Genomic DNA, 22137 nt, shown 5'->3' with positions numbered 1-22137 from the left:
TGACAGATTAACTGACAGTTCCAGTTCCATCTAAGGCAACTGAACTGGCAATATGTTTGTGCTTAGACAAATTAATTGCTTCAACTGTACAAAGTGATCACATTTTCTGGATGATAGTCTACTATCTTTCAAGATATCATAGCATGTATCTTTAAACTATTCTTAAGCATTTTCTGAAATTCTAAACTTGAGCCTGAAATGAAGACTGTGCCCATTACTTGAGGAAAACATGGTATGCATGCATACTGAAAAAAAAAAGAAAAAAGGTTTCAAAGAATTCTAGAACCAGTAAGCTCTGGATCTTGTTTTGCACCAAGACATCAAACTGTCTGGAACAGTACTGGTGTAACACACCTCCTTTTTAAATTCTCATGAAATTCTGTTAAGCCTCTGAAAAATCCAACTCTGGATATATTTTGTGTGGACATACTTTGGCAGCTACAATTTATATTAACCACAAAAAGATGTGCTTGCAACAATACCCGTTAAATACTAAAAGTGTTCTGAAAACAAAACCAAAACAGCCCAAAACAACCAACCAGCCAACAAAAACCAAAAAAACAACCCATCCTAGTTTTTAAGTTTTTTTTGTCTCTGCTTGAAATAAAATGAGAAATCTCTCTTTAAATGAAACCATATGAAGCTCCTTCAATGATGTATACACTATAATACCTCTTGCTGTTTTAAGAACAAAACCAAAATCACTGTGACTGTACTTTGCACAATTTATTCACAAACATTATGGTTACCTCAACACTATACAATGAATCTGTGGTCTCTCGTAGTCTTGCTCTAGTTAATTCTAGTTCTTTCTGGAGTATTTCCTGAGCTTCTTGCAGACTGGAGATATGTCCTTCTGCAGTACCAAGGCCTTGTTCACTTTTTCGTACTAGGTCTTGCAGACGACACACCTAAGACATTAAAAAACCCAAACTTTTAATTTACATAATTATTTACTAATGGCAGCCAAGTCATCCTGATTTCATTTTCTTCCAGTGATTTCTAATTCCAACCTAGACAAATTTTTATTTGCACAGTCTGTTCTCCTTTAATATCACTTAATGTTTCTGTATTAAAAACCAAATTCCTGCAATATTATAAAATCAAAGATTCAATTAAAAGATTTTTACAAGAAAAAAACCCCACAACCTATATTTGAAGCATTTTGCAAAGAAAGAGGTTACATAAAAGTTCTGAAATTACCTGTAATTTTCCTGTGAGAAAGTATGTTTTATGCAAATTAAAATCATGAGGACCACTATTTAAAAATACATAAACTCTAATCTAATGGATAAATTAATTTGTGCTAGGGTATACGTTTCTCTGTCTTCAGATTGCTACCTGCCCATAAATTAGTTAATTTAAAGTTCAATCTAATATCTGTAGACTATAATGTGATTATTTCCCTAACTGCTATGTAACAATACACTTTTCTCTGCCTGTTTGTACTTCAGCTCCCCATCTGTAAAATGATGATACTATACTTCTTTGCTTCAGGTAAGAATGTTAGAGATTGAACATTGTTCACCAGCTATAGGAAAGGAAAACCTTTTTAGATATGTAGGCTGGAAAAACAGAATACTGGGACCAAAGAGCAGCAGCTAATGGAAACAGAAGTTTTTGCAGAATAGTCTATGCCATTGCCTTTGTTATGTTGAGATAAATTCATTCACAAAGGGACAAGTCTCCCAGGAAAAGACTAACCTTTGGTTTGCAAGTACGCTCAGGTAACAGTTATAACTACTTTCTGTTTGTTAGCATAATTATATGCAAATGCTGTTTATAACATACAGAGGCATGGGCACAGACACACACATATATACACACATACACCTTCCTCCCAGAACTCTCTCCCTCTGTATGTAACCGATGAAGGGTTTAAAAAGGGGGACGACTGCTTTCCTCTCAGCAAGGAATTCCAAATTTCTTTGGCATGACATATCTCAGAGAAAAACTAATGTGATCTTGAGCACTTCTCTATGTGCTTCTTTGCATTATATGCAAACAACTAGTAATTCCCTACAAAACCTACCACCAGCTCTCTTTCATATCCTTATCAATGATCTGGACCAGAGGATCAAGTGCACCCTCAGTAAGTTCACAGATGACACCAAGTTGGGTGGGAGCGTTGATCTCCTGGAGGGTAGGAAGGCTCTGCAGAGGGATCTCGACAGGTTGGATCAATGTGCCGAGGCCAATTGTATGAGGTTCAACAAGTGTGGTGAGGCTGAACCTTGAATACTGTGTTCAGTTTTGGGCCCCTCACTACAAGACAGACATTGAGGTGCTGGAGTGAGTTCAGAGGAGGGCAACAAAGCTGGTAAAGGGTCTGGAGCACAAGTCTTATGAGGAGCGGCTGAGGGAAGTGGGGTTGTTTAGTCTGGAGAAAAGGAGGCTGAGGGGAGACCTTATCACTGTCTACAAGTACCTGAAAGGAGGCTGTAGCGAGGCAGGTGTTAGTCTCTTCTCCCAAGTAAGAAGCAATAGAACAAGAGGAAACGGCCACAAGTTGCACCAGGGGAGGTTTAGATTGGATATCAGGAAAAATTTCTTCACCGAAAGGGTTGTCAAGCATTGGAACAGGCTGCCCAGGGAAGTGGTGGAGTCACCATCCCTGGAGATATTTAAGAGATGAGTAGATGTGGTGCTTAGGAACACGGTTTCAGGGTAGACTTGGCAGTCTTTGGTTTATGGTTGGACTCAATGATCTTAAAGGTCCTTTCCAACCAAAACAATTTTATGATTCTATGAAAGAGAATCTCTACATGAAAAACTGTCCCTAAAACTATATTGATATCCTTGAAGTGCACTACTATCTATGTATCTGGTAGTAGCACACCACTTACAAGAAATGTGACCAGCAGTCCTATAGATCTAAAGGGTATGGAAACATTATGCAGGATTACCACTTACAGGGCTTAGGTCTGTTTTACCAATGACAAAGCAATGCTGGAGGCTGTTTAATATGATCCTTAGTAGTATAATCAGAAATCCTTTGCATGGAGATGGCCAGTCCTTAGACTACTCTGTCAAGAGACACAAGCAGAGTCTTTCTAAAAGGTCTTGGCTGGTCAACGGTGAAAGGAAGGAAATCCAGAATGTAAAACAGGCAGCCTCATACATGCGAAGAAGTTAGTATCTTGACTAACCTGAACTCTCAAAAAAGTCTCTGACAAGCATTTAAGACTACACTGTTCTTAAATAGCTTGGTACTAGGGCTGAGCCTAATGAGGCTTGAATCTTCCTCATCCTTTAGCTAAGAAAATTGCTATCAAAAAGTCTGTCAAAAAGAAAAGAGGATGGCATAAGTTCAAAACCAGTTTTCTCAGCAGGGAAGCTAGAACTAACCTAACATCCGCAGAAAGTAATGAATACATGCCTACTGTTAAATGAAGTCTGTAACTTAAAAGAAAACAAACAAAAAAGAAAGCAGCAGGAGAAATGTAATAGCTAAGGTAAAGATGTGCCAGACATTTCACAGGGAAATTTCTTCCAGGTCAGTGAAGACATTGAGAAACTGTTGTCAGTTGTCAATAGAGATCGAAGAGTAAGCTGTGGCTGCAAGTAAAGCACTTGTCTCATGTGCCTAAGATAAACATATTAATAAAACATATCACCTCTGTACTACACAGAGTGGATTTACAGACCACCCCAAGTTTATTGCCTGTACACTTTCTCTCATTCTCTCAGTATGCAAAATACACTGTATTACATTTATCCTGGCATAAGAATGCATAAGTTCAATTACTAAATAGCAGCTGGCCCTAATTCCTTATTTTACTTTATGTTAGACTTATCTATTACTTAACTATGCCTCTGTTTTCTCAATTCAGTGCGCTGATGGATTTTCCAAGCCTGAACTTGATAGCAGTTAGTTAATGAAAACTCATTCTTAAAACATTTGAAGTTATTTCCTTCAAAGAAGGAGCAAGTTTATTACTTATGAACCCAAGAGAAGTTGATAAAGACCAACTAAAAACCTACAGTGCTGACTGACTATAGAATGACAACAGTGCTCTCCTCAGATCTAATCCAGCAATAAGGAAAGTTAACATACAACAGAGACGTTCAAGCTAAAAATAACAAAACTTTCTGTAATTTTGAACGAAAAATAAACCTGTGTATAATTTTGTTAACATATACAACAAATACATCATATTTTCATCAATTTGGATGTAGGTAAGCATACTGTTAAGAGAGCAAGAGCAGTTCCAGCTTCAGTTTGCACCTTCTCCAAGGTCTGAACTACAGGCAAAGGCACACAACTCCAAGAAGGAAGTCCAGTCTCCTCTTCAACAGGTACTCACAACTGACTGACCGGCAGTGATGCTGAGCTATGCAGATGGTAGGGTTCTGGGACAGGAATTAGCAGGGCTCATTCGGAGAGCTTTAAACTAGATTCGAAGGGGGATGGGGTAGTAGCTGGGCTTGCACCACTGGGGCAACGCTCTAGTGTTGAGGTAGACCAGGAGGCCTCCCATCCCCCTGGGGTGAAATCGGTGTGCCCAGCTCGCTCCCTGAAATGCCTGTACACCAATGCACGCAGCATGGGGAATAAACAGGAGGAGTTGGAAATCCGAGTTCAGTCGGGGGGCTATGATTTAGTGGCAATTACAGAGACTTGGTGGGACACCTCGCATGACTGGAATGTGGTCATGGATGGCTATGTCCTGTTCAGGAAAGACAGGCCACTAAGGAGAGGTGGTGGAGTTGCTCTTTATGTGAGTGAGCAGCTAGAATGTATTGAGTTCTGTCCAGGGGCGGATCAGGAGTGAGTTGAGAGTTTGTGGGTGCGAATTAAGGGACAGGCTGGCAGGGGTGATACTGTTGTGGGTGTCTATTACAGGCCACCGGATCAGGATGAGGAGGGTGATGAGGCCTTCTACAGGCAGCTGAGAGCAGTCTCTCAATTACAGGGCCAGGTTGTCGTGGGGGATTTCAACTATTTGCTGATATTTGCTGGGAGGCCTACTCAGCCAGCCATCCTCAGTCCAGGAGGTTCCTCCAGTGCATCGATGATAACTTTCTGATGCAAATGGTGGATGAGCCAACTAGGAGAGGAGCGCTGCTGGATCTTATCCTCACTAACAAGGAGGGTCTGGTTGAAGCAGTGAAGGTTGAGGGCAGCCTTGGTTGTAGTGACCATGAGATGGTAGAGTTCAGGATCTCATGTGGCAGGAACAGAATAACTAGCAGAATCACAACCCTGGACTTCAGGAGGGCCAACTTTGGCCTTTTCAAGCAATTGCTAGGGGAAATTCCATGGGACAGGGTACTAGAAGGTAAGGGGGCCCAAGATAGTTGGTTAGCATTCAAGGACTGCTTCTTCCGAGCTCAAGATCAGAGCATCCCAACAGGTAGGAAGTCAAAGAAGGGTACCAGGAGACCTGCATGGTTAAACAGGGAACTGCTGGGCAAACTCAAGTGGAAGAAGAGGGTGTACAGATCATGGAAGGAGGGGCTGGCCACTTGGGAGGAATATAAGTCTGTTGTCAGAGGATCACAGAATCACAGAATGTTAGGGATTGGAAGGGACCTCGAAAGATCATCTAGTCCAATCCCCTTGCCGGAGCAGGATTGCCTAGACCATATCACACAGGAACGCGTCCAGGCGGGTTTTGAATGTCTCCAGAGAAGGAGACTCCACAACCTCTCTGGGCAGCCTGTTCCAGTGTTCGGTCACCCTCACCGTAAACAAGTTTTTCCTCATATTTAAGTGGAACCTCCTGTGTTCCAGCTTGCACCCATTGCCCCTTGTCCTGTCAAGGGATGTCACTGAGAAGAGCCTGGCTCCATCCTCATGACACTTGCCCTTTACATATTTATAAACATTAATGAGGTCACCCCTCAGTCTCCTCTTCTCTAAGCTAAAGAGACCCAGCTCCCTCAGCCTCTCCTCATAAGGGAGATGTTCCACTCCCTTAATCATCCTTGTGGCTCTGCGCTGGACTCTCTCTAGCAGTTCCCTGTCCTCCTTGAACCGAGGGGCCCAGAACTGGACACAATATTCCAGATGCGGCCTCACCAGGGCAGAGTAGAGGGGGAGGAGAACCTCTCTTGACCTGCTGACCACACCCCTTCTAATACACCGCAGGATGCCATTGGCCTTCTTGGCCACAAGGGCACACTGCTGGCTCATGGTCATCCTGCTGTCCACTAGGACCCCCAGGTCCCTTTCCCCTACGCTGGTCTCCAACAGCTCTGTCCCCAACTTGTACTGGTACATGGGGTTGTTCTTGCCCAGATGCAGGACTCTACACTTGCCCTTGTTATATTTCATTAAATTTCTCCCCGCCCAACTCTCCAGCCTGTCCAGGTCCCTCTGAATGGCTGCGCAGCCTTCTGTTGTGTCAGCCACTCCTCCCAGTTTTGTGTCATCAGCGAACTTGCTGACAGTGCACTCTATTCCCTCATCCAAGTCATTAATGAATATATTGAATAGAACTGGTCCCAGAACCGACCCCTGAGGGACTCCGCTAGACACGGGCCTCCAACTGGACTCTGTCCCATTGACCACCACTCTCTGGCTTCTTTCCTTCAGCCAGTTCACAATCCACCTCACTACCCGATCATCCAGACCACACTTCCTCAGTTTAGCTGCGAGGATGCTGTGGGAGACCGTGTCAAACGCTTTACTGAAATCGAGATAGACCACATCCACAGCTTTACCATCATCTATCCACCGGGTTACGTCCTCATAAAAGGCTATCAAGTTGGTTAAACATGACTTCCCCTTGGTGAAGCCATGCTGAGTGCCCCTAATGATCCCCCCATCCTTGATGTGCCTAGAGACAGCACCAAGAACAAGTTGTTCCATTACCTTCCCGGGGATAGAGGTGAGGCTGACCGGTCTATAGTTACCCGGGTCCTCCTTCTTGCCCTTTTTGAAGACTGGAGTGACATTCGCTTTCCTCCAGTCCTCAGGCACCTCTCCCGTTGCCCACGACTTAGCAAAGATGATGGAGAGTGGCCTAGCAATGACTTCCGCCAGCTCCCTCAGCACCCGCGGGTGCATCCCATCAGGGCCCATGGATTTATGGATGTCCAGATTGCTTAATTGGTCCCTGACCCAGCCCTCATCTACCAAGACAGATTCCTCCTCTATCCTGACTTCTTCTGGGACCTCAGGGGTCCGGGGCTCCTCAGGACAGCCTCCAGCAGTATAGACAGAGGCAAAGAAGGCATTCAGTAACTCCGCCTTCTTTTTATCCTCTGTCTCCAGGGCCCCCACCTCATTCATCAGTGGGCCTACATTGCCTCTAGTGTTGGTTTTACCTGCAATGTATTTGAAGAAGCCCTTTCTGTTGTCCTTGACCTCTCTTGCAAGGTTTAATTCCAAGGAGGCCTTAGCTTTCCTAGTTGCCTCCCTGCATCCCTGCATTCAAAACCCGCCTGGACGCGTTCCTGTGTGATATGGTCTAGGCAATCCTGCTCCGGCACGGGGATTGGACTGATCTTTCGAGGTCCCTTGCAATCCCTAATGTTCTGTGATTCTGTGATTCTGTAACTACTCTGATATATATACATACATATATCTGGTAGGTACTACTCTGAAAGTATATATTAATATATTGAAAGTATATTAAAGTATATATTCTGAATATATACTTTAATATATAATAATTTAATACATTCATGTGTATATTAATATAGTGATGCACTGATATATTAATAATATATCAATATATATTAGCATATAAGACTATATACTTTAACATTATAATAAGACTTTAGTATATACTTTCAGAAAGGCAATCTTTCCCATTTATTAAAAACAAGTAGTTTTGTTCTAACATTTGTGCAAGTTGCAAGCCACCAGAGTTAGACTAACACCTGCCGTCTCTAGAACTTGTACAGTATAGAAAATGGTAATGAAAAGCACCGCTGCAAAAAAGTGCTTAAATTCATGCTTGTCTGTCTTAAAGCACACACTGAAATCATATGTATGGCCTGTTGAACAATGAAGCTGATTAATTATTTTCTTGAAACAAGGCAAAAGTTCCAGACAAGAATGAATTGATGGTTTTGATATTAGTAGAATGTATTTCTAGTATAAAAATGTTATACTATGAAAAGGTGGTGATTTCAAACGCAAAAAATTAAAACTGTATTGAGATATGATACATTTAACATTGACTGCATATATCAAAACATTGCAAATAATTTGGGTCTTGCTATAAATACTTCATGTCATCTTTTGATGGAAATACATGAAGATCATCTGCAAGTCAGGAAGCTGACCAGAATTTACAATATGTTAATTGTAAACAAATATGGGTTTAAATACAGTTAATTTTCCCTCTGTTGCCTGACATATTTTGTGTAGAGGTCTGTGTACCTAATGAGAAGATAAGCAGAGTTAAAACACGAAAGGCTGTTTACGTCAACTGTTTTGTACCTCAGTCTTCTATTCTTTGTTAATTTTATAAAGGACAATAAAATCAGTGCTCAGAAACAGTCAAATAACACAGAATCATAGAATCGTTTTGGTTGGAAAGGACCTAGTCCAACCATTAACCTAACACTGCCAAGTCTACCACTAAACCGTATCCCTAAGCACCACATCTACTCGTCTTTTAATACCTCCAGGGATGGTGGCACAACCACTTCCCTGGGCAGCCTTTTTCCACCAGGCAGCTTTCCAGCCACTCTTCCCCAAGCCTGTAGCATTGTATGGGGTTGTTGTGCCCCAGTTGCAGGACCTGACACTTGGCCTTGTTGAACCTCATACAATTGGCCTCAGCCCATTGATTCAGCCTGTCGAGATCCCTCTGCAGAGCCTTCCTACCCTCCAGCAGATCAACACTCCTGCCCAACTTGATGTCGTCTGCGAACTTCCTGAGGGTGCACTCGATCCCCTGGTCCAGATCATTGATAAAGATATTAAAGATAATTGGCCCCAATACTGAGCCCTGGGGAACACCACTTGTGACTGGCTACCAACTGGATTTAACTGGATTTAACTCCATTCACCACAACTCATTGGGCCTAGCCATCCAGCCAGTTTTTTACCCAGTGAAGCGTATGCCCTTCCAAGCCATGAGCAGTCAGTTTCTCCAGGAGAATGCTGTAGGAGATGGTGTCAAAGGCTTTACTAAAGTCCAGGTAGACAACATCCGCAGCCTTTCCCTCATCCAGGAAGCAGGTCATCTTGTCATAGAAGGAGATCAGGTTAGTCAAGCAGGACCTGCCTTTCACAAACACATGCTTACTGGGCCTGATCACCTGGTTGTCCTGTACGTGCCCCATGACGGCACTCAAAATGATCTGCTCCATAACCTTCCCTGGCACTGAGGTTCAAAAACTTATATTTGAAAAATACTCCACTTTAAACAGAAATAAGGCACTAAACAGACTGAACAGTGTAGTCTTAGCTCTGTACTGGACTCTAAGCACAAGATCATTATTGATTAAATGCTGTCTAGTGCACAGGACCATTAGCTGACACAATTAAGTTAACCCTTGCCTCCTGATTGGCAGAAGTCAGTTTTGTTGTCAGCTCTTCCTTCAGGTTTTCCAGCTGCTGTCGGAGCTGATTCTTATCGTCCTCCAAATGTAGTTTCTCCTTCTCAAACTGCTGCTCCAACTCCTTCAGAAATAAGAAGGATGGAAGAAATATTAAATACTTGCCATACAGTCATCGCAAAGTACAGGTGTACCACGTGAAAACTATTCCTCCTGGCATAAATATTCCTGATCTCGAGCAAGAATTGTCCTTTCCTTAAAGTGTTAAAACAAGATTTATTTCCTTTTACAATGGATGCCTTATTTAAATTTGTATTCTAATCTAACATCCTCGATTAAACACAAAATAAAGACAAACAGGACTTTCTTCTCAATTACTAGTTTCAATTTGCACTTAATTATCAAAGCCATTAAAACTTTTTCTATTTTCACAGTTTTTCAATCTGAGTTGACAGAATGCAGATGTTTTCACTTTTTACAAAATTACCCTGATAATATGCTTATCCTTCAGCCTTTACCCATCTACCTCCTACACATAATCCCCACAGAAAATAGTAAAGCTTAAAATCCAGACTGAGCTTTGGGAAGTTTTTCAGGCTGTTACAATAAATGAAAAAAGCCCCACACCATATCTATAAAATGTATGTAGAACCAAAAGAAATCAACAGTTAGTCTTCAACTTCAACTATACGGAAAGAATCGAATAACACCTCTGTTCTCATTCGATCTCTGAAGTAATAGCCAAATTCTGAAAACAACTCTTGTTGGATGAATTACGTTTCACTTACATGAGCCTATGTTGTATGTATATGTTAGAAAATTTTTTCTTTTTCTTAAGGAAAACAATAAATGTATGCTTCAGCTTCATTAATATTCAAAATATATTTTCAGAAGAACTATTTCTGTCACAAAATACTTAATTTTAACATTTTTCATGTTAAGGGCTTTATTATATATTCCAGTGCAATATACTATGTAGTTTATTATACCACAAAGTCTTCTGGAAGAAAATTAGGGTTGCCAGTTAAGGTGCTCCAGAGCCAGGTAATCCAAGACTTCAAGGTTTTCTATGCAGCTACAGAGGCTCCTTTATTAACTCCCTCCTCGGGGTTAGCTGTAATGCAAGGCTTAGCATTGATCCAGTGCCTCTGTGTAGCCCTGGGCTCATATTTCTGAGAAATCAATAGCATCTGAGAAACAGCTATCAAAATACATAGATCAGAGCCATGCAGGAAACAAAAAGTACAACTGCAGGCATTGAGACCTCAGAGACAGGGAGACGTAAGAGCTTAAGAATTCAAGAGGGAAAAGACTGTCATGAAAAGGTATAGAACTCTTAAGGAAAACCAGGGAGCTGGAAGACAGTAACTCAGTGTCATCCAGCTCATTCCAAGAAGCAACGGAGGCCAACTCTCCCTCATCCAAAAGTAGAGACTCCTCAAGTGTTTTGCTGGGGTTGGTAAGCACATTAAGCTTAGTAGCTTGGTAGTTCTAGCACTCCATTAGGGTGTGCAATAGGCAATAAATGATCTGTGTATAAACTGCTTGCACAATCTCTTTGTTCATGGCAGAAATTGGACAGAGTGACAAAACAGAGGGTTACACTTTCAATCCTACGTTGCTATACAATGTAACTCAACAAGTGCATGGCTCTTCACCAGGCCCACATCAATCACCACGTGGGACAAGTGATGCTTGCTAAATGAGACTTGCTCAATTTTTCTTCTTCGCACTGTGAAATCTGCTGTCTGCAAAATTTCACTAGTGCTATTCAGACCCTATTCTGATAACTGAGTAATTAATTCTTTTATGATACTTGTCAGTACAGCTGTGCAGTACTGCAAAGTTATTAGCAGCTCTATTTTCATAATCCTCCTATGAACTGATGTAATTTTTACAGCTCATTTTATAGATGGAAGAATTGAAGCAGAGAGATATATTTAAGCCATTTCTTGAGTCCTATTCTCATTCTTTAGAATTCTCTTTTGTTCAATTTTTTTCAAAGATTTCCAAACCCCAGACGCCCTTCCCAGTCTTCCAGTCCAAATAAATCCTCATGTTCTCTATTGCAAGGCTCCTTGCACCATGCTTCTTCCTCATACTGACTTCAACTCTTCTCCACATTTGAGACTGTTTCTTCCTTAAATTAATCAAACAGCACAACATGTGCTTAGCGAGACAGGTTTGACAGAGAAGACTCTTTACTGATTAAGATTTACAGAGATCTTTACCCTGACATCTTTTCATAGTTAGTTTTCCCTTGCTAAAATCAAGTTTCACATTTCTCACATTTATAGAGCTGTTCCCTGTTTCAACTAATTTAATGACTTAAGAACAAGCATTTTATGATATCCTTTGTTTTATTCTCTACATTATTTTAATAACAAAGAAAAGAAAACAAACAAAAAGAAATCCACATCTTTCTTCAGTAAAAGAAAAGTATTCCCAGAAACCCTTAAGAGAGATTGTTTTAATAATAGGCATGTTTAAAGTTACAAAGAAAGGAAGCCTGAAAGATCAGATGCATGTATGTCTCAAAGAACTACTTCCATTACTGGGACACATGAAAAAATCTTGGGGATTTATTCAAAATAAAACTAAGAAGCAACACACCAGTAAAATAATTTACCCAAAAAAAAAAAAAAAAAAAATCAGTCTAAGATGCACGTCACTAACTACAACTGTGTTTCTTGGTATATTTCCTGTGAACATACCAGAGGAGCATAACAAAGCCTTAAACTGAACAATTAATATTTATCCCATATTTACTATATAGGGCAAAATTTGTGTACAATGTACACGCAATCAGATTAGGAAATAATTATTCAAAATTAGTCCTCTCATTTATCCCAACAAAGAAAAGGCCAATTTTGTGAAACAAAAAGGCCTTTCAGTTTCAGGATTTCAGTCAAAGGTAAATGAATAGTCAATATATAGTTAGCATAATTTTATGATGTAAGTTAGGAACAGCTGTTGTCGTCCTCCGAGTATGCCTATAGTTCAGTACTAACATTTTATCTTTTTGTACTTCTGGAGTGTTTATGAAAATTTTAAATAAATATTAGAGTAACATAATCTTTCATCTCCTTCAGAAGAACTGATCTTGAGTGATATACCAACCTTTCTGAATAAGGGTCACAAAACCTGGAAAAACACACCTACTATACTTGAAAAGAAAGTTGTATTTAGTTGAGAATTTCTCTTCTGCGTGCAGACAAATGGCAGTACAAATGCTCTTTTTTGGCAAGATATATGTTATTTTAATAAAGACTGAGCAGTTTCTTCAGAGAGGCACAGCAGATCTGCAGGTAACTCCAAATAAAACTTTCCATACAACAAAAACATGCAGTAGTAACATTTGCTTTTTGTAATATGTTTGATTAAGAAAACACAAACCTACCATCTGCAGTTTTTTCTTATCCTTATTAGCATTACTGTGTGCAGCCTCAATTGCAATATGGTGTTTCCATGCCAATTCTTCTAAGGTCTTGGAATGAGCCTCCTTTAACTGTGCAGCCTCTCCTTCCAATCTTGCTTGCAATTTTACCAGCTCCTTCTCATAATATTCACGTTGTGTCTCCCTTACTTCATTTACTTTCTATAAGAGACAAAGAAAAATAAAATTATTTATATTAAATGGTAAAATGTGAACAGTAGGAGGAAAAAATGCAAAAACATTACTGCTGACATAAATCTACAAAAATTAACTTCCATACAAAACAAACTGAGCAAACACTAGGCACTGACTAAACAATTCAATAACCAAAAAGGTAGTTTCAATATAACCATGCAAAGCAATATAGCCATATTAAACTCTGTTTTTTGCTCTATTTAATCTGGGGAAACAGCAATCAGGTATCAAGCCTATAGAAAATTTCAGTTTGGTATTTTCAAACATGTTCAGCACATTTTCAGAGAATGGCTTTCTTGATTGTTCTTTAACCATTTCACCTTTCCCCTTACTGTGACACTTTAGATACTAGACATCTCCACACGGGGTCATAAATTAGACTAAATTGTTAAAAGATGTCCAAAGCAGTCTGAACATCATCTAATCTGACTTCCCTCTACTCTCACTTTACAGTCTACATTAGTCATTGTAGTCTCATGTTGCTACATGAGATACACCTGGAACATACTACTACTGGTCCTAGTCCAGTCATATAAAACAAAAATTAAAACATAATCAAGGGGTTTTTTTTCCTGAGAATTCTAAGTCTTTTGGTTTTATTCAGCTAAAGCCAACAAACTGCTTAACCTTCTCCAAGGCCAGAATTTGCTGCCTTTGTCGCTCATCCAGACTTTGTGTCTTGCTTTGTAATAAGTTTCTTTCCTCTTCCAGTTGGGATAGTTTTTCTTTTAATCTAGACTTTTCTGATTCCAAGTCTCTGATTGTAACTTCTTGAGTCATTTGAGTAGCTTGAAGCATTCCAATGTGACCTAAAAACAAAACAGCTCTTTAAAACCTCACAGTACTGATTTCATGTAATTGAAGTACACATTCATACTTCAGTGTTTTCTAGAAGCACAACTCTAGCAGAAGCAGGAGCACTTCTCCCTTTTTTAGTTTTATTGTAAAATGTCCAACAACAGTAAAGTGCTTGGTGCTGGGGCTCCTTTAGTTTCAATTTTCCTGGTTCAAAGTTGCATATTGACTCCAAGAGAAAGCAGAGGTAGGCAACAGTGTGAACACACTCTATCTTGAAGAACTTACCCCACCTCAAAACCACACGTTTACCCTACGATAAGCTTCACAACAGAAAGCAGAATATTAAAGTCTAATGGTAAAGATGTTACTGTTTTATCAAACTCTTAACCAGCACACTAAGTATAGTGGCTAAAGCTATGTAAAACTTAGGGAATTACGCTTTGTTTATTTTGCTGTAGGGATATGACTAAAAGATTTAACAGAACTAATTTTCTCCTAGGAAAGATCTAAATCCTTGCAGGTTAGAAGCTTGCTTTTAATTTCTTTATATGTATTTTAAAAAAAGATCTACAAAGCTAGACAGTATAATCATCTGTCCTTCACATCATCAGTGAAAAAGATTTATGACTTCAGAAATTTTTGTCCTTGTCCTTCTGAATTTCTATCTGTATTATTGAAAATACTGCTACTAGGTAACTGACTAAAGCAGTGAAACTGCTGTTATTCTGGGAAAGGCTTAGGAGGGGATAGAAGACTATTTTGGAAAAGAGGATGCTCCTAGGTTTGTTCAATTGAAAGACAAGAGACAAGATATTCTCCCATTATTTTAACATCTTTGTAGAAGCATCATGAAGTCATACCTAAGCTGACATTCCATGTTGGAAAGGATTCTTTTGATAGAAACAGCCTATTATCCCTTTCATAAATTGCATGACCTAGACACATTTGAAATATGCCTTTTAAATATTTGCATATGATAAAATGAAGTGGTAACTAAACAGACTTTCAAGGATTATACAGAGATCCTTAACAGTTTCACATAAAGCAAACATCCACATAAGAAACCATATTATTTACTCAGAATAATTTTTTAATTATTTTTGTAGTCACATCTTCTAGGATAGACCTCCCCCCCCATTTTATTATAACCTTCAAAAGTGACAGATTAGTTGAGTTTTAATAACACAGTATTGCTTTTAAGTTTAAGTTACTAAGAAATAGCTAAGAAAGTGGACTGTGTGCCACTGTTTCTCACAGTACAAAACCACTGAGCCTCCAGATTCATTTCCATCTGCGGTTAAAGCAAGACATTAGACAAAGAGCCAACCGTTTTGGCCGTTGTTCCATGTGGACACTGATGTGAAGGAAAGGACATAATGGAATTTGGCCACGAAAAATGCTTCAAAATTAGTAGTATTTTTATAAACAATGCACACCTCTAATTGTACTAAGCCCTGAAGAATTCTAAGAGTCATTTTGGCATTGTTGTTTGATAAAACTAAAAACTGAAGAGAAAAATTTAAGATAATGGGTGCACTTAACTTCTGTAACATTTCAAAAACTACCTTGTTTCAAAAGTTCAGCCATTTAAGAAATGTATTTGCAAATCTAGATTTTCGAATGTAACAAGGAGAATAACTGTACAAGAATTTCAAGTTTGTCAGGAAGTATTAAGGAACATGCATGTTTTATTGTAAGCACACACACACACTGATCTAGAGCTTTTGTCCTAGCAATACGGACACACAATACAGGTTTCCCATTCCTCATGCTCTACACAGAAGGTATGAAATGCAGCAGTTTCCTTCCAGTTTTGGAATCTCAGGATAAATGGAAGAAGAATATATTAATTTCCCAGAACAGACTTAATACAATGATCTCAAATTGTTCTCAAATTGCAATACATTGAGTAAATATTTTGTATGGTAATTAAGTACAAGAATTTAGTTTCTTAGGGGCAGGATTTTTGACTTCAAGTGTGAGCTGAAATTCAAAGGAGATGGCAGTGGGCCAGTGTCAGAAACCATTTCCAAACAGGCTAGTAATCAATTGTATCACATGGGAAAGGCTTGGTGGCATGACTGTAAACAGGGCTCCTGGCTCTTGTTGCACAGCAAGGTACTGTAAAGCAAAGATGATACTGACAGTGCCACTGAGCTCAGTAACAGTATGGACACGCTGCAGTTTCTGGTAAAGCCAAACCCCTCGGTGCCGGAGGAGACCAGTGCTGGATTCATAGGCTAGCTGACCCCATGCCATCAGTAATATGGAAAAAACAGCCTGGATATTTAAGTTTGTTTCCACTAAATCTGAGGCTGGCTGCTGAACCCTTCCCATGCTTCTGCCTAAGGAAGGAAACTGCAACAGTCAAGGAGTGTATGAGAACGTGGTTTTTTTCCCCCAACAGTCTCAGGTCATTAATTTTTCTGAATGCTTCACACATAACTTTTTGAAGGGTCACATTCCCATTTGAGATGCTCTCAGCAGGAAGTTCATTCCTTTCAGCTATTTACCTGCAGTAGGACCTTGGAGTCTTGGGTCCCTGCTGGCCTCTATATTGTCAGAACATATAGCCTAGACTATTCCTAGCCTTTACCTTAGCTACCTCATCTATGCCATCTGTAGGAACTGATTAATTATTTAAAGGACAGAAATAAAGTCTTCATACAGGCCACATTCACATACACAATTTGAGGGCTATGTCACCTGTAATAGTAAACTATTACAGTAATAGTAAATACAGTATTATATATAGTATATAATATAAATAGTAAACTATTACAGTATTAGCAAGTTAACACTATGAAGTATTTTCTGGCCCTAAGGCCAACAGGACAGTCTGTCAACATCCCAGCCTTCAAAACAAGGTGATCTTATCCAAACTGACGTTTGGTAAGGGCCCCTGGGCTTGTGCTAACTTGTGTGGAAAATAATCAGGTATTTCTATGACTGGTCTAGTTGAACAAGGCCGAAGATAAGCCAGGGGCTCATTTTTTGCCTGCAGTCCTATCTATAGTATAGTTAACCAAGTTCAAGTACTTGGGCCCATGCCCTACCACTAAGCAGTTTACTAGACAGACAATGCCAATAAGTTAAAACCCGCACGTGTATAGGCAAATTTTAAACCATTTTCCATGTCCTTCCATATGCCAATGAGTACACAGAAGTCAAGAGAACAGCTATAAAGAAAACCCTAACAGATTTATTAACTGACAAGCTGCAAGTCTTCTGACAGTTGGTGTAAAGCAAAGTACCAGTCTCAGCAAAAAGACAATGCAACTGAAAAAGGATGGAGAAACAGGAAGCAAGTCTCAGTGATTGTGGGTAGAACAGATACAAAGCAGAAGCATTCTGTACAAGTGCAGTTAAGGCAAGAACTTCCAAGGCCTGGACGATGCATACATGACATATAAAGTAGAACATTTGGACAAGTAAGTACACAGAAAAAAAGAATCATAAGTACAATGCATGTGATATCAAAACAGTTAAAAAAACCCAAAATTGTCAGAAACGTCTATGGACGGCACTGACCAGTCTTTAGGCACTCTAAACCTGCACAAGGTTAACAGAAGAAGTAAAGGCTAGAATAAATAGATGAAGTTCATTTCCAGATTAAGTTACTGACATACATACTGGCTTTGAGAACAAGATCAGTGGCCTGCTGCTGTAAGCGCTCTCTAGCAGCTGCTAGCTCACTTTCCACTTCTTTGTGTTTGCTTAACAACGACATCTCCTCCTCCTTCACATCATCTAGCTGTTTTTGAAGAACCTAGAAGAAGAACAGTATAATGCCTGTTATCATTATATACGATCATGTTTAAATTTAAATGAGCTTTAGGTTAAAATGTACAGAAAAGACGCTTCAGCAAACAAGTTTTATTCCTACAAAACCTGAAATCTTGTAATACTACCATCGTATTCATTTTTTATTATGTGTTTTTCCAAAAATATTGTTGAAGCACTACAAGATACTGGATATATGGCATGGCAAGAATGCATAAGAGAAACGCAACAATATTCAATAAGGTATATGAAAAATAAAAATGGGCCACAGGGTTTGGAGGCCAATTTGAGAAACCTGGTTTCTGGTATCTCAGAGTTCTTCACATTGAAGAATACATTGTATGTTCACAGCAGTTTACAGTGTCCTTCATTGCAACTGTGAGTGTTCAGTACTGACACAAATTAAGCTGCACATGGATATACATAAAAGGAGAGCTACGCAATTAGTTAAATCAACCTTTTAGAACGTTTTAAGTCTGATGTACTGATTCACAATAGCGTATCTTGGGTAGTGTGATGATGTGTTCTCAGCCATGCAGGAAGGAAAAGGAAATCATGTTCCATTTTAAAAGTAAAGCTAGATTTCTCATCATTCAAGTCACTGGAATAGCAAAGGGTTATTTCGGAAACTAAAGCAGGAAATAGAATTGGGGAAAACATTGGACAGGATGTGTAATGAAACATGGACACCAGGAGTGAGATTATGCCTTTGATCACCTCATCCACGATGGTTAGAGCAGGACCTGACTTTAAAGTCTGCTGTGAATACTTCACTAGTCTCTTCCTCTTCTTTGGAACCAAGAGGAACTCCTTTACTGCAGGAACAATCAACATACAGTGGGTTTCCTCTTTGCTGCAGCTTGTCAGAAACCCACCTCTCCTTGATGTAGTCAATTAAAAGACAGAGTTCTGCTTAGTTAACTGAACAGAATTGGAAATGAAGGCCCCTTGGGAAACTGTAAAAAGGTATTCTGAATTTAACATCTGAAAAAAGGTGGCAGTAGTCTTTCACTGTACCCTGTAGCCTTTACATAAGAGGGAAGGATAGTCCAAAAGATGGGCTGGAATTAGACTGTAAATGGGAAAAGCTCGTGGCCCATCTCAGCTCTACCCAATGATGCTTCCAAAATTATTACAACCATCACATTTAAGGTACTTCTGGATTTGAAACTTGAGAGTAACTACAAATGCAAAAGACAAGATACTCAAGCTTACCCACAGATATTACTGTTCATCAGGCCTCAGCACAGCCACCAAAAACCAAGCAGAATTTCACAGAATCTTTTCCTTCAAGTCCAGCATATCAAGTCCTACTTTTTGCCGACCAAAAAAAAAAAAAATCAGTCTGCGTATTTCTGGGATGTCTTGTCCTTCTTTAAGGACAAGAAACATTAGTATCTAAATAACACTGTGTTGTGGTTTAACCTGGTAAGCAGCTAAGCCCTGTACAGCTGCTTGCTCACTCGTCACCCCAGTGGGATGGGAGAGATAATCAGAAGGGTAAAATTGAGAAAACTTGTGGGTTGAGATAAAGACAGTTTAATAGGTAAAGCAAAAGCCACCACACAAGCAAAGCAAAACAAGGAATTCATTCACTGCTTCCCATCGGCAGGCAGGTGTTCAGCCATCGCCAGGAAAGCAGGGCTCCATCACACGTCACACTTCCTTGGGAAGACAAACGTCATCACTCCGAATGTCCCCCCCTTCCTCATTTTCCCCCCAGCTTTTATTGCTGAGTGTGATGTCATATGACATGGAGTATCCTTTTGGCCAGCTGTCCCAGCGGTGTCCCCTCCCAACCTCTTGTGCACCCCCAGCCTACTCGCTGGTGGGGTGGTGTGAGAAGCAGAAAAGGCCTTGACTCTGTGTAAGCCCTGCTCAGCAATAACAAAAACATCCCTGTGTTATCAACACTGTTTTCAGCACAAATCCAAAACACAGCCCCAGACAAGCTACTATGAAGAAAACTAACTCTATCCCAGCAAAAACCAGTACATACTGAAAATGTGTGCAGTATTTCAGTTCCTGCTTGTGAAATCATCATTGAAGATGTTACAATAAAAAAGTTAAAACATTCAGAAAGTAGTCTTTTTTTCTTACCTCCCACAAACCTACTTTTCTTAACATCCAACATGTTTAGGCAAGGTAGTCATTAATGATCTCTACAAACAAGACTGTACTGAATACAGAATATTAATTGTATTTATACTGACAGTTGTATGACATTCCTGTCAAATACATTTCTGCAAGAAACTGTATGGTCTAGATAAGTGGCTTATCAACTTTTCTAGCAAGCATTTCAGTTTGTCAGCACAACATCTCAAATGGTACCAGTCACCAACATCCTCCTTCCCTCTGAATACTTTTTTTTTTAGGGGGGGGGGCGGGGGGAGGGAGGGATCAATTTCTGTGGAGGCCTGATGCAAGGATATTGCTTAGCTTTTTGCCTTTTTTTTTTTTTTCCTTCTTTCTTTGTGGGGAGGGGAACAGGGCTTGTTTTGGGATTTTTTTTCTCTGTTCTTTAAGTGGTAACAGTTTTGAGTATTCTGTTGAGTATACTACACTTTGGGTAGTATGACTAGAAAAACCAAGTTCTGTTCACGAACAGCTGAAAGGAAGGTGACCAAAAACTTTCCCCTGGGTAAGGGCTTCTAGATTCTACTGGAAGATAAGGTAGTATTAATTCAGTCCAGGAAAATTAAAACACATTAAAAAAAATTTAAAAATATAAATAAATTAAAAAAAATTAGAAGTAGATCATGATCAAGTACAAGAAACAGAAAATTAAGTTTAAATGTTCCAAGCTTCTCAACCTACCAGCCTCATGGAAAGACAGCATAAATAGGAAAAGAAAATGCACAGTCTTGGTAACAACATATCATCGGTCTCACCTGAACATTGTTTTCTGCTGTACCAAGAGCCACTTGAAGTTTTTGACATTTTTCCCGTAGACTGGCAGCTTCATCCTGGACCATTTGCAATTCAGTTTTAAGCTTTCCCAGGTTCTTCCGTAACACACTTTCCTGGTTTTGAAATTCTTTTCTCAGCTCCGCTTCTTTTTCTTTGCAAGCATGTAGACTTTCTGCTGTAAAAAGCTGAGATCTTTTCAAAGAATCAAGTTCATGTTCATAGAAGGACTGTGCCTTGCTGAGTTTGCCTTCATAGTCCTCAATGAGTTTTTTTCTTTCCAGCCTTAACTCTTCAACTTTACTGTTCAAATCTTCCAGCTCCAGTCTATGCAATTCCTCTAGTTTTTCTTGCCCCTTACTTAAAGTAGCATTCTGACTCTGTTGAGTCTTCAGAAGTTCTTGAATCTCAAGCCTGTGGGCAGCTCTCAAGTCTTCCAGAGCTGTACGTTTGTCCTTCTCATACTGCACTTGCAACTGTATGAAACTTCGTAGCCTTTCCTCAAATTTCTTTCTGATCTCTTCTACTTCTCTTGACATAGTCACTACACGCTGGACATGCTGAGCTTCTGCACAAAGCTGCATATCTTCAACTCTGTCCTTATAGGCTTCAAATTCTGTCAAGGCCTGATGTTTCATCTTTTTATGATCTTCCAATGACTCTTCTAAAACTTGGATCTTTCTCTTGAGATCCATTTCTTCTGCAACTTTACTTTTATACTGCAAGATCTTCTCTCTGGTCTCTGCAAGAATTTGTTGAATTTCTTCTTCATGAGCATCCTTAAGGGCTTGGATAGCAGCTTCATGTTCATCATTTTTAGTGTTCAAAGCATATATTACCTACAAACATGAAATAATATTGTATTAGAGAAAAGGCATTTTGATTATCTGTTAAATCATAAGAAAAAACACCTAGGCATTCTGAAAGTTACTTCGACAATCTGGCATGTCTTCATGATACAAATAAGACACCAAATATTATTATGAATGTGACTGCATAAACACTGTATTAGTCATGCAATCTCATACATCTTATAGAATGGTTTTTCTGTACTTTTTAACCTATAATTTTCCTGATCAAAGTTTTACCTTTATATGCATGTTGTTGCTGTAAATACCACTGGAAAAAAGCACATTCAACACATTTGAAAAAGAAAACTATTTATTTAAAAGAATTAAAAGCATAGCCTAAAAAAAATTGGAACAGATGTTTTCTGTCAGAGAATAACACACACAGAGTATACGTTACAACATGAAATTAAATTGGAACAAAATCCAAGTCTCAAATTCCTCCTTTCCAAATGCTAACTATTCTTAAATATTTCATTTTAGAAACACCTAAAATGCCAACATTGGTTGCCCAGATACAATTTCGGTTTTGACAGCTTATCTAGTAGGCATCCAGTGTATGTGGATCTCCTAAGGTCTGAGGACCCTTACTACATAAGCTTGCCAACTTTCCAGCTTATAAGTCAACTGAACAGAAAATTCGCTGGCAGGGCAGCCAACAGTTTGGGGAGCCCAGGGCGCTAAGCAGCTCAAGGCAGCTGTGAA

General features: G+C 39.5%; 1 protein-coding gene across 3 annotated transcripts in view; it reads right to left on the bottom strand.

The window, feature by feature from the left end:
- FAM184A (family with sequence similarity 184 member A) overlaps nt 1-22137 on the bottom strand; it is a 77527-nt gene that overhangs the window by 33544 nt on the left and 21846 nt on the right. For 2 of the 3 annotated variants that reach the window (XM_068407556.1, XM_068407565.1), the window contains exons 1-6: nt 20569-21222; nt 17528-17663; nt 13724-13905; nt 12866-13063; nt 9467-9589; nt 750-911 (exon numbers count right to left, since the gene is read on the bottom strand). In XM_068407556.1, the coding sequence (XP_068263657.1) occupies nt 750-911; nt 9467-9589; nt 12866-13063; nt 13724-13905; nt 17528-17663; nt 20569-21222 (1455 nt within the window). Of the gene's footprint in view, nt 1-749; nt 912-9466; nt 9590-12865; nt 13064-13723; nt 13906-17527; nt 17664-20568; nt 21424-22137 lie in introns of those variants that run through there. The other variant, XM_068407546.1, reaches the window with a different exon arrangement.

The sequence above is a fragment of the Nyctibius grandis genome, chromosome 1, assembly GCF_013368605.1.
Source record: "Nyctibius grandis isolate bNycGra1 chromosome 1, bNycGra1.pri, whole genome shotgun sequence".
Classification (NCBI taxonomy): Eukaryota; Metazoa; Chordata; class Aves; order Nyctibiiformes; family Nyctibiidae; genus Nyctibius; species Nyctibius grandis.
Note: the sequence above shows the minus strand (reverse complement) of the source record. Positions and strands in the feature narration are given on the sequence as shown.